Source organism: Acanthochromis polyacanthus, chromosome 1, assembly GCF_021347895.1.
Source record: "Acanthochromis polyacanthus isolate Apoly-LR-REF ecotype Palm Island chromosome 1, KAUST_Apoly_ChrSc, whole genome shotgun sequence".
NCBI lineage: Eukaryota > Metazoa > Chordata > Actinopteri > Pomacentridae > Acanthochromis > Acanthochromis polyacanthus.
This window is the reverse complement of record NC_067113.1, coordinates 9,173,694-9,187,143: the sequence shown is the minus strand read 5'-3', so window position 1 is coordinate 9,187,143 and position 13,450 is coordinate 9,173,694. Positions and strand designations below refer to the sequence as shown.

Below are 13,450 nucleotides of genomic sequence, written 5' to 3'. Positions count from 1 at the left end.
AGGCCACCTTAAAATGCAACTTTATTCAAATGCTGCTTCCAATGACAACACAAAGCTGACAACGTGATGCTGGATGCTGGTTCGTCAGTTAGAGCCACAGTCAGACTGGTTAAAACTCCACCTCTTCAGACAGCATTGTACAACAGATAATCTGCCACATGACGCAACTTCATGGGAAGCTGCTGGAGTGGCAAAATATTCAAGATAAACTAAAAATTTGCATTAATTAAACTGTCTGCATCTGCTCACTATAACTCTGAACGAAGACAGCATCACCCAGCTGTTGTCTGACAGTTCAGTGTTTAAGTATTACTAACAGAAGGAGATTTCTGTCCTATATTTTTTGCAGTGGTTGGTGAAATGTTGCCTGTTATGAATAAGAATAACGGCATAAAGTACTAACATTATGCAATCATGGAAAAATATCTGTTTTCCAACAAATGGAGGATATAACTTTCCTAACAATTTCCCACTGCATTGAATTCCATCAAACTTTCCATCAAAAATGTCTGAATCTAAAGGCCTTACAGTTAATTTAAGTTTCAACTGATGGCCTTAAAAGGACAACAGCTGGCTTCAATTTGTAACGTAAATATTAAAATATGAATTCTGTATTTCAGTATTACTGTTATCAAAAATGACAAAAGCAGAGGAACGGTAAATAAGAACAGAAATAAATGAAAAGCAAATTACTGGTTGTTACTGGTTGGTAGGTCTCAAGAAATTCCTGATAAAATGATTTGATAAATAAATAGTAATCAGACTTTCATCATCAAATTCTCTGTTATTATTTATTTTTACACTTCATAATGCAGCCTGTGAAGCAAGAACAATGATCAAAAAGTATTGTTTTCATAGGCCTAATGGGGAAGAGGAATATGGTCTGTGTTTTGTGGGATTTACAAACTGTTCATAACTGTGTGTGCATTTTGAAATAACAGTTTTGTTAGAGAACATAATAAGATGAAGTCCATTTTAATCGACTTGAGAGAAACCAACAACAGGATTTGGTTCAATGTTGTCAGCTATTATTAAAGGTGAGTCTGCTCTGAATATGTAAAACAGCACCGAGGAAAAATCTGTAATTTTTCGTCTATATTGTAAAGCCTGTCTCTGTTTTTTGAAATATACAGAAATATCAATACATTTGACAATGCAGTCACTTCACATTTATAACATCAAATGACATTAAAACCTGGAACATTTTCACATAAAAATACTGTGGTTTTCTTTTTGTTTAATTGATGAAACAGTTAAATTCAAGCTGAATACAGTAAATATATCTCTAAAAGTAAGACAAGAAAAACCACTGGTTATGTTTACATAGATTGTCACCTAATAAACATTAAATTGCCAAATTTTTTTCCACCATCATAGAAATACAGGGGTGGAAAAATGTTTTTGGACACCCGTCAAATTCAACACAATGTTAAATATTATCATCAAATATTTGTGGAAAATTTTTTTGTGTTTCAAAAGGTGTGGCTGCATTAGACAGACACAAACAAATACAAATGTTTTTTGTTCATTGTTTACAAGAAAAACTAACAAAACTAAATTCTAGCAAAATGATCCAACACTTAAAAATTCTTATTTTAAGGTAACCAATCAATTTTAAGTTTTTAATGTTTTTTTTTTAGGATTTATTTAGTATTATAGCTGTGATTGTACTAAAAGAAATTGCACTTGAAGGGGACAAGGTACGTTTTATCCGTTTGATTCCCGGCTATAAAAGACACAAGCAGAAACAAAAAATCAAGCCGTTTTTTCATTTTTTCGTTTTGAGCAAAAAACAAAAAAAGCAGGAAACGGTTCGTTTTTTCGTTTTTTCGTTTTGAACAAAAAACAAAAAAACAGGAAACGGTTCGTTTTTTCGTTTTTTCGTTTTCACCCCCAAAATGAAAACATGACTCCATATTCCGTTTCATTGGTGGGCGGGGCTTCGGAGCCTGCCAGTGCACAATAAAGCTCCTGCCCATCACAATAAAGCTCTTGCGCTGGCATTCATAGACAGACTGACTTTCATTGTATTGCCTGCCCCCACTGCACTTCCCCTAACTCTAAATCAAAGCAAGTCGTGTACACAGTAATGACAGTCATAACCAGTGGTGTAGTCTAGTTTTTTCTACTGGTTATACTCCAACCTCATAAACCAAAGCCAGGTCAGGTCAACGCTGCTCGGGGTATTGTGCAGCGAGAAATACGGCCGCCGTCTTGGTCCGGTCAGCCGCTCCACTCAGCGCTGTTTGACAGCGCATTTAATCCATCTTAACTCTGAAAATTAAAATGATTTCCACGCGTTTTTTATTTTTATTTTTTTTTGCTGCAAACGTCATACATGTAGCTATGATCAGTGATGTAGTCTACGTGATACGCAGGTATACACCCCACCACTAGAAAATTTTCCAAATTTCTGTTTACCCACTTAAAAATGCGCAAAGATACGTATACCCAGGGGTGTAAACACGCAGGTATACGCCTTATACCCACTAGAAAAGGTCCCGAATTTCCATATAACCACTTAAAAATGCGCAAACACATGTATTAGTATGTTTTTTTGACATAACGTTCACTTTTCTCTGTGTCAGGAAGCGGTGAAGCTGTATGGGACAGGGGAAGGTGTCTGGCTGAGAACAGGGCTCACTAAAGGCCGACCGCGGTCTGGATCCGGACCCAGACGCCGTCTATACGGGTGTAAATTTGACAGGTCGCTTCTATTTTACCGGTGCAGGGTGCAGCTTTCCAGTGTTTATCATTGGTCTATCGGCTCAGAAACGCACAGACCAATTATGTACGAGTTCAGGCATTCCACGTGACGCTACTCAGCCAATGACGTCGCTGAATCGCATCGCGGCTCTGCCTTCAAAAAGCAGCTGAGAGATGAGGGACAGAGAGGGCAGTAGTGATGGAAGTTCGGCTCTTTTCAGAGAGCTTTTGGCACTGCTTCCAAAGAAAAGCCGGTTCTTTCGGCTCCCAAACGGCTCCTAATTTATTATTCTTTGTAGCCTCATGTTTTTGCCTAACCTGGCAAATATGAATCATTTGTGTTTTGACAAACTCTTTTTCATTCAGTGTTTTTATGAGAAGCCTTATAATTGACTCATTTTGTACATTTGCTCTGTTACAAAAACAGGTATTCTTGCTTTTGTTTATTATTTCAACCAAACTTTTTTGCACAAAAAATAAATGAACAAAACTCTGCACATGAACCCACAGAACCAGAACAGAACCAGAACCAGACTCAGTATTCAAACAGTATAAATGTCCTCAGAGCAGGCTGACATTCAGAAAAATCAGATGGCTGAGCTTGGATGGGCTGATACATTTCTTCTTTCAGTGAATATCTGCTGTGTTTCTGAGAAGATTCTCTCAGATGGAAGAAGTTGTCTCTCCTCCATCACCTTCACCAGGTGGGGCAGACTGAGGCCTTGTCCTGCCTCCAGCTCAGTGGGTCGTCTGCTGGTTGGATGAGGGGTTCCTCTAGATATGATCCTCCATTACCACATCAGCTGTAGGATTTCTCCTGAATCATCTCCTGTAGCTCTTCCATCAAAGAGGCTCCACACAGCAGAAGTTCGAGGTTCCTCCTCCACTTGGTCCTCTAATGGTGGAGGTGTCAGACTGCTGCTGCTGCTCTTATTCTCTGAAGTTTCTCATCAACAGCTCTGTTGTCACTGAAGGCAAGCTTCTTTAATCTAGGATCCAGTAACATGTTTTCTGCTAGGACAGTGTTAAACTCCATACTCCATTAAATACGTTAGGAGTCGGCTCTTCAGATTCACTACAAAGCATCGGCTGTGAGAGTCGTATCTTTTGTGCCTTATACATCTCTAGAGGACAGACTGTGGTCACATGCTGACCATGTTTGGCTCAGCAAACAGCTGTAAGGCAGCTTTCTCAACTATGAACATAATCAAAATATGTTTTGAGAACGGCTCAAACAAGCAGCAGCTCAGTTCTCCCATTAAGCCGCAGAGATATTAGGGGAGTGATATGAGACAGACAAAAATGTAAAAGTGTTCAAATGTTTACATTTATGAGATTTAATTATTGTTAAAGATGTATAGAAGTTGATTCAGGTTGTTCAGTCATGCTTTTTTAAGTTCTGCACTTTATTCTAAGATATACAGTTACATATAAGTTATTTATTAATAAATGTCAAAATGTTTTTGAACCGTACTGAATTTATTTGACGGTCAGTTTTTGATTACAGGCAGACTCTAATAAAACTACCAGGTTACATCAGCGTATATCATAGTAACTCAAGTTAGACATTATGATGTTCTGGACCTTTGCTGACTGGACTTCTCTGAATTTTAGCTGAATACCCCTGGCTTAGAAGAAGAGGGACATGAGTCTAGAACTTCTAATGACCCAACATCAGTCAGTGGAGAAAAAATAAGAAAAAGAAAGCAAAGCTAAATGAAACTATTTCAGTGTTTTAATAAGACTGTTGCTTGTCCTGTGAATACTGCCACTTTAGGGAACACTACAGCTGGAGATAAGGTTAACATTTAGGAAAGGGAGCCTGATGAAGAGGAAACATCAGCTCTACCTGATGAAGAGGAAACATCAGGTCTACCTGATGAAGAGGAAACATCAGGTCTACCTGATGAAGAGGAAACATCAGCTCTACCTGATGAAGACGAAACATCAGGTCTACCTGATGAAGAGGAAACATCAGCTCTACCTGATGAAGAGGAAACATCAGCTCTACCTGATGAAGACGAAACATCAGGTCTACCTGATGAAGAGGAAACATCAGGTCTACCTGATGGCAGGAGGAGGAGCTGCTGACGCTATAATGTCTATAAGTATCTAATTGGTAGTTTGAAATAAAGGAGCTGCTGCTGCGTGTGTGTGTGTGTGTGTGTGTGTGTGTGTGTGTGTGTGCGCGGACATGTGAGTGCACGCGCACATATATGAGAACCTGACCTGGCTTTGGTTTATGAGGTTGGAGTATACCCAGTAGAAAAAACTAGACTACACCACTGGTTATGACTGTCATTACTGTGTACACGACTTGCTTTGATTTAGAGTTAGGGGAAGTGCAGTGGGGGCAGGCAATACAATGAAAGTCAGTCTGTCTATGAATGCCAGCGCAAGAGCTTTATTGTGCACTGGCAGGCTCCGAAGCCCCGCCCACCAATGAAACGAAATATGGAGTCGTATTTTCATTTTGGGGGTGAAAACGAAAAAACGAAAAAACGAACCGTTTCCTGTTTTTTTGTTTTTTGTTCAAAACGAAAAAACGAAAAAACGAACCGTTTCCTGCTTTTTTTGTTTTTTGCTCAAAACGAAAAAATGAAAAAACGGCTTGATTTTTTGTTTCTGCTTGTGTCTTTTATAGCCGGGAATCAAACGGATAAAACGTACCTTGTCCCCTTAGAAGTATTTTTAATGCAATATTTCACAAAATATGAAAACATTTTTCCACGACTATATGCATTTAATTACCATTTATTTGTGTTTCTTGTTAATTAAACATAGTGAGTTGATGAAAAAAGAGAAACGTTACAGATTTAAGTCTCTACAGAGGTTATAAAGGGCTTTAAGGGCCATGCTGAAATGTATAATTTTTGCTCAGCTACAGATCTATTATCTCAGTGGTAAACGTGAGATAGAATTTCTTTTTTCTTCTTTAAGGTAACAAAATACTCGAGTTACATGGCCAAAATGAAAACTGCTCAGATGTGTTTCTGCGTTGTCACTGAAACGAAAATGTTGCATTATAAACGCACCTGCACGTCCACAAAAAATGAAAGTTTAGTTTTAGTAAGACGGAGACAGTGTTATGTATTACATTCAACTTCATGTTACCAAGGGAACCGAGCCCCCGGCCACGAGCCAATCAAAAGTAGAAACGAAGTTGTCTCGACCAATCAGCAGCCGGACGGGCTTTGATTGACAGCTAGTTGCTCAAATTGCGTGTCTCTGTCATCTGTAGCCTGCGACAGTCCCTCCTTCTCAGGTTAGTCCGTTAGTGCAGAGCTCAAGCGGCAACAACTTTTCCAGTTAACGCAACAAACTTCTTTGCTTTCGACAGAAAATGAGGGAAATTGTTCACCTGCAGGCCGGCCAGTGCGGCAACCAGATCGGCGCAAAGGTGGGAATCGCTTTGGTTTGAAAATAGAGTTTGAATTGACAGAAAAAAGCATGTGAATGTTATATTTGGTTTAGGCGGGCTGCCAAATTAGATTACGTCGCGGCAAAGCTAATGGTAGCACTCTAAATCCTGCTTTTATCCAGCTTATTTAGCCTCCTCTCTCTGATTCCAGTTCTGGGAGGTGATAAGCGACGAACACGGCATCGACCCGTCCGGGACGTACCACGGAGACAGCGACCTGCAGCTGGAGCGGATCAGCGTGTATTACAACGAGGCGACAGGTTCATTTCAGTTTGTTAGCTAATAGCTGCTCCGTCCTGCGGACTTAGATTAGCTCATTTCTGGGTGAGCCGAGGTAACTCAACACCTCACGGAAGACTTGTGAGTCCCGTTGCCATCCAGCAGGGGGGCATTATGTCACCAGGAGCCGTTACAAATGAGTCTTGAAGTCAATGGGCTCTTCCTGACTGCCTCCTGGTTACTGTCGCTTAGTATCCATAACACAACAAACACAATACCCAGCTGTTATAGCGGCCTGAGCTTAGACTTGCCTGTTAAAATGCACTGTAGTTATACTTTAAAGCAGGGGTGTCAGACATGAGGGTCCAGTCCGGCCCTCAAAGTGTAAAAATTACAGAGAAGACATTAACTGCAGATTGTAAATTAGTAAAACTATAAACTTTAAATAATTTCTAAACCATGACAGGCTGTTTTGATCATAAAGTAAAATACTAGATTGCTCTTTATTCTTTTATCATTGTGTGTCTCATTTTTGTAATATTTTGTCTTGTTTTTTGGGTCTTTTTTTGGTTTGGCTTTTATCATTTCTGTCACGTTTTTGTCGTTTTGTTTCACGGTTTTGTCATTTTTTTGTATCGTTTGGGTATTTTGTTTCATTTCTTGTCGTTTGTCTCATTTTTTGTCATTTTGTTTCTCGCTTTTGTTGTTTGTTTCTCTTTTTTTTAACATTTTGTGTTGTTTTTTGGTCTTTTTGTCTGGCTTTTATCATTTGTTTCTCATTTTTGTTGTTTTGTGTTTCCTTTTCATCTAATTTTTGTCATTTTGTGTTTTGCTTTATTCATCGTTCTGTGTATTGCTTTGTTGTTTTGTTTCAAGGTTTTGTCATTTTTTTTGTCTCATTTGTACGTTTTTTGGCATTTTTTAACTTTTTTGTCTCATTTTTTGGCATTTTGTTTCTCGCTTTTGTTGTTTGTGTGTCATTTTTGTAATATTTTTTCTTGTTTTTGTTGTTTTTTGTCTTTTTTAATGTAAAATGCTATATTATATAGTTCCGGATAGCTGTAACTAAATGTTGTGTTCCTTTGTAGAAACTCTATGATCTGGAAGTTGCAATGTGGAAATGATAAACTGAAACATAATGCTGCCGAAATTTAATTTATTTTTCCTTAGAATTTTCAGGTTGTTCATGATGTTTTGTAGAAAGAGAATTCCTTAAATGTGAATATTTTCTGAATGCACTTTATTGCTCTAAAACAAAGGAAACATGTGGAGCTATGGTTATTAATAGGTTGTTATGCTGGGATTTTACTGATCAGTGGAGATCAACCTGGGCTGAATATTGAACCTGACTTAAGATGAGTTTGACACCCCTGTTTTAAAGGTTTAAAACAAGAAACAGAAGGGAGGTATTATGAGTAAATCAAAGCAGCAGAATGTTAAATATGATGAATAATATCAGGAAATAATAATCTTAACCATGTTAAATGAAAAACAGTTTGTAATGCAGCTTTTAATATGGGTTTTATTAGTTAGTTGCTCTGTACTTGTGTTTGCTGGTTCCATACTTTACTGTCTTGGCTTGCCATCCAAACTTTATAATAATAATTTATAGTGGATTTCAAACCCACAACTTAATGTTAAAATGTTCTAACCCTAATCTAGGGTTGTGAGATTGGTAAAGGTGTTAGAAATAGCTGCATTACCTTTACAGAGCTGAAAGTGTGGGTAAAAAAATAAAAAGGTTTATTTTGCTTTGTTTGGTCAACATCTCAATAGGTACATTAGTTAATTCCTCCTACTCAAATAGAGAAAAGTAAACCACAGTGATTCTTTCAAGCACAACGTAATTAAATTGTGTTTTTTAAGCATATGCTTTCATCACAGGTGGCAAGTATGTCCCCCGAGCAGTGCTGGTGGACCTGGAGCCGGGTACCATGGACTCAGTGCGGTCTGGTCCCTTTGGTCAGGTGTTTAGACCAGACAACTTTGTCTTTGGTGAGTATTTAAACTCCTGTGGGAGTAAAACAACAGCCACATTCAGTGTATGCACTTCTCTTTGCTAGTAATTTGTGTTTTAATTTGCAAATGAAAGTAAGTCAGATTTGAGATTGGTTAAGATGGGAGAGGTGCTGACGCTGCAGCTGTAAAAGCTTCTTGTATTTGCATGTGACCCAGGCCAGAGCGGCGCTGGTAATAACTGGGCTAAAGGCCACTACACCGAGGGAGCTGAGCTGGTGGACTCAGTCCTGGACGTGGTGAGAAAAGAGGCAGAGAGCTGCGACTGTCTCCAGGGCTTCCAGCTCACTCACTCCCTGGGAGGAGGCACTGGCTCTGGCATGGGCACACTGCTCATCAGCAAGATCCGAGAGGAGTACCCAGACCGCATAATGAACACCTTCAGCGTGGTGCCCTCACCCAAGGTCCATATCATGTATTCAGATACTTTCAGATTAAATGTTTGGCCCTCTGCCTGCCCCCTCCGGACTTAAACACTGCTCCATTTTCCTCCCTTTGTTTCCTCTGTTGTTTCACTGTCCTCCTCCAGGTGTCTGACACGGTGGTGGAGCCCTACAACGCCACCCTGTCCGTCCACCAGCTGGTGGAGAACACAGATGAGACCTACTGCATCGATAATGAGGCCCTGTATGACATCTGCTTCCGCACACTGAAACTCACCACTCCCACCTACGGAGATCTCAACCACCTCGTCTCAGCCACCATGAGCGGCGTGACCACCTGCCTGCGCTTCCCGGGCCAGCTCAACGCTGATTTGAGGAAACTGGCTGTAAACATGGTGCCCTTTCCCAGGCTGCACTTCTTCATGCCCGGCTTTGCCCCTCTGACCAGCCGGGGCAGTCAGCAGTACAGGTAGAAGAGCAGGACCCTGTTTTTTACAAAGTCATCCCACTCTTAAGGTGTAGACCAGGGGTCATCTTAGTTCAGGTTCCACAGCCAGCCCAATTTGATCTCCAGTGGACTGGACCAGTAAAGTCACAGCACCTATAAATAACCACAACTCCTAGTTTTCCTTTGTTTTGGTGCAAAAAAAGTACATTCTGACAATGTTCATATTTAAGGAATTATCTTTTCACAAAATATTATAAACAACCTGTAATTTCTTCGGAAAAATAAATTCAATTTATGCCTCAGTTTATCATTTCCACATTACAACTTCCAGATCACAGTTTATCTACAAAGAAACAAAACATTTAGTCACAGCTATCTGGAACTGAATGATATAGTGTTTTACTTTATGATCAAAACGACAAAAGTCAGACAAAAAACTATAAAAATAATACAAAATATTACAAAAATGAGACACAAAACAACAAAAATTAGGAACAAAATTTCAAAAATTGCGACATCATGAAACAAAATAGACAAAAAAATTTGTTTTACAAATGACAGTGACAAAAAACAACACAAATGAAGAAATCACAAAAAGACAAAAACTATACAAAACAACAAATAAAGCAATACACAAAATTACAAAAATAAGACAAAAAACACAAGCGAGACAAAAAGGAAACCCATGACAAAAACGTGAGACAAACGTCAACAGTCAGACAAAAAAAGACAAAAAACCAACAAAAACAAGACAAAATGTTACAAAAATGAGACACAAAATGACAAAAGAACAATCTAGTATTTTACTTTATGATCAAAACAACTTGTCATGGTCTAGAAATTCTTTTACATTTGTAGTTTTACTAATTTACAATTTACACCTAATGTCTTCTCTGTAAGTTTTACACTCTGAGGGCCGGATTGGACCCTCTGGTGGGCCGGTTTTGGCCCGTGAGCCGCATGTTGGACACCCCTGTTGTAGATTGTTTATGTTCCAATTAAAATACATCCTACCTGAATGATCTTTGTTCTTCCAGGGCGCTGACCGTCCCTGAACTCACCCAGCAGATGTTCGATGCTAAGAACATGATGGCCGCCTGCGACCCTCGCCACGGCCGCTACCTCACGGTCGCCGCCATCTTCCGCGGCCGCATGTCCATGAAGGAGGTGGACGAGCAGATGCTGAACGTGCAGAACAAGAACAGCAGCTACTTTGTGGAGTGGATCCCCAACAACGTGAAGACGGCCGTCTGCGACATCCCTCCACGCGGCCTCAAGATGGCCGCCACCTTCATCGGCAACAGCACCGCCATCCAGGAGCTCTTCAAACGCATCTCAGAGCAGTTCACCGCCATGTTCCGCCGCAAGGCCTTCCTCCACTGGTGAGTAATGCAGAGGGACAGATGTTTGTACATGAACACTAACAGACTGCCTGTGAATGAGTATTTTACTGGTCTGTTATTTCAGGTACACGGGTGAAGGCATGGATGAGATGGAGTTCACGGAGGCTGAGAGCAACATGAACGACCTGGTGTCAGAGTACCAGCAGTACCAGGACGCCACGGCTGAGGAAGAAGGAGAGTTTGAGGAGGAAGGTGAAGAGGACCTGGCCTAGACCTCTACCTTCACCCTTTTCTTTCTATGCAACAGTTAGGGCTGGACAGTATCTTTGTATGTGTTTGTGTTACGCAGAAATGTATTAACGTTATTGTCCAACCTTAGCAGGAGTGCAGAGGATTCCTCCAGCCTTGGTTTCTGTCTGTTACAGGGCTTTTCTTCTCTTCTTGTCTCCTGTTTTGACTATGAATGTTTTTGATCTGTTCTTTTCCTCCTCTGTTTGGACGGTGTCATCTAAACATCACTCCCACATGAGTGGCAAATATGCAGCATTCAGCCTCTGTCGTCTCATAATCCACCCAGAGAACAAACATTGGAGCTTACTGTTAAAACTATAAGAAGCTACGAGGCAATCAGCTACAGCGATGGTTAGCATAAATTCAATTTTATTTATGTAGCGCAAATTACAGTCAAATTGTCTCAAATCGCTCTGCGGAACCCATATGAACCCCCAGAGCAGCCAGCAACAGTGGCAAGAAAAGCTCCCTTTTAATAGCTGTCTCTGGTGTGGTATATGTGTGTCATAGTTCAGTCCACAGACATGCATCAATGTGACATCTTTATCCAGTTAAAACAGACAGTTGTTGGTTCTTTGCCCACTCAGGGGTGTGTTGTTAAGGTGCATGACTGTTCACACTGTTAGTCTTCTTCAAGCTGCAGCTTTAAAGTATATTTGTGATGAAAGAGAATGTAAAACTGACCAAATCAAGGCACTCTTTGCTGAATCTAACACTCATGTAGAGTATCACTTCAAACAGAATTAATCCGTTTCATTTTTTAAGAGAAAACCTTAAATATTCTGTCTGTAACTTGTGCTCCCTAAAGAAGAGGAACGAGGTGCGGTGCATGTTGTATCTGATACCAGGCTTAGCAGGGATATAATGTTCCACAGAATAACGTTGTACCGAGTGACTCGACTGAAGGGACACTTTACTGCACTACAGGACTGAAGCTACAGAGTCAGGAGCTGCTCACTCCCATGGAACTGTCATCTTGTGTGCTGAATAAAGATATTTAATGGTTCTATAATCTGGATTACTGTTTCATTTTTGGGCTGCACAGTGACTTAGCGGTTAGCACTGTCTGCTAAAGTTGGTCTACATTAGTTAAAGTTGCTGTAAAGGAGTTAAAGTTACTCTATATTAGTCAAAGTTTCTCCAAAATGAATCAGAGTTGCTCTATATTCGTTAAAGTTGCTCTAAAATGTGTTGGAGGTGCTTGAAAATGAGCTAAGTTGCTCTAAAATGAGTTACTCTGTATGAGTTGAAGTTGCTCTATATTAGCTAAAATTGCTCTACATTAGTTAAAGTTGTAAAGGAGTTAAAACTACTCTATATTTGTCAAAGTTTCTCCAAAAGGAATCAAAGTTGCTCTATATTAGTTAAAATTGCTCTAAAACGTGTTAAAGTTGCTCTGTATTATTTAAAGTTGCCTTATATTAGCTAATGTCAATATTATTAGTTAAAGTTGCTCAAAAATGAGCTAAAGTTGTTCTTAATGAGTTAAAGTTGCTTTACATTATTGAAGTTGCTCTAAAGGAGTTATTTGCTCTATTTTAGCTAAAGTTGCTCTAAAATGAGCTAAAGTTGCTCTGAAATGATTTAAAGTTGCTCTAAGATGAGTTAAAGTTGCTGTAAATTAGTTTAAGTTGCTCTATTTTAGCTAAAGTTGCTCTGAAATAAGTTAAAGTTGCTCTAAAATGAGTTAAAGTTGCTCAAAAGAAGTTAAACTTTGCCATTTTACACCCCTATTGTAACACCTGAGACTAAGGTGTAGCCCATATCTGTATCAACATGTTTTATATCAGTGGGAATCATGCACATAGTGATTACATGTTTCATAACGTGTTGCATATCTAGCGGTAGAGAATAGAAGCTGATCATGTGACATTCATATCTGTTAAATCAAAGGAAGTTATCTGGATGAACAAATCTGATAACCTCTAACATCCTCATGCTCTGACAGCTTCTTTTATTAACCCTTGTTGAGCCACACAAGCTCACTGAGATTTTACACAATTAATAATATAATTTTAGTGTGTGTTTGCAGGATCATCAACTGGTATTACTGAACTACATCCAGCATCTTTTTTGTAGCTTTCCCATGTGTGAACTTATGTAGAAAAATCAACAGAAGCATTTCAATCATAGCAAACATCAGTCATCATGAGGAAGGACCTGCTGACAGCAGGAGGAAAGAATCCTGAATATTTGACTAAGTGATATCAAATCTACGTCATTATGTTCCTGTTTCTCTGGTTCATATTCACATACAGACTGAAGCATTCAGCGAGCTACACAAAGGGGAAATGACTGGAATTTATGAGAAAAAATTCAGAAATTTCAGGCTGTTGTTGACATTTCTGCATCAGTGGAAATTAATGTTTTTACTGAAAAATTTCCCCTCAACATTCAGGAGCAGTTAGACTTGTTTGTACATAATGCATATCAAAAGTGGGTTGTTTATATCAGTGAGGATGAAAAATCTTGACAATAAATGGAGAGTCATTAATTTAGACTTTGTCCTTTGGGTCAATATATAATAGCAGGAGTTTTTGTAACATGGTTGACATTTTAGTGATATCCAGTCATTTATATAATTAAAAACAAATACACAAAATGACAAAAACTAAACACAAAA

At 39.3% G+C, this 13,450-nt stretch overlaps 1 protein-coding gene across 1 annotated transcript; it reads left to right on the top strand.

The window, feature by feature from the left end:
- The first annotated feature begins 5,971 nt into the window (after positions 1-5,971).
- Positions 5,972-11,839, top strand: LOC110956278 (tubulin beta-4B chain). Its single transcript, XM_022201639.2, has 7 exons — positions 5,972-6,106; positions 6,279-6,387; positions 8,231-8,341; positions 8,522-8,766; positions 8,892-9,214; positions 10,231-10,575; positions 10,661-11,839. Exons 1-7 carry the CDS (start codon positions 6,050-6,052, stop codon positions 10,806-10,808), a joined length of 1,338 nt encoding a protein of 445 aa, XP_022057331.1. The 5' UTR covers positions 5,972-6,049; the 3' UTR covers positions 10,809-11,839.
- Positions 11,840-13,450: the final 1,611 nt, after the last annotated feature.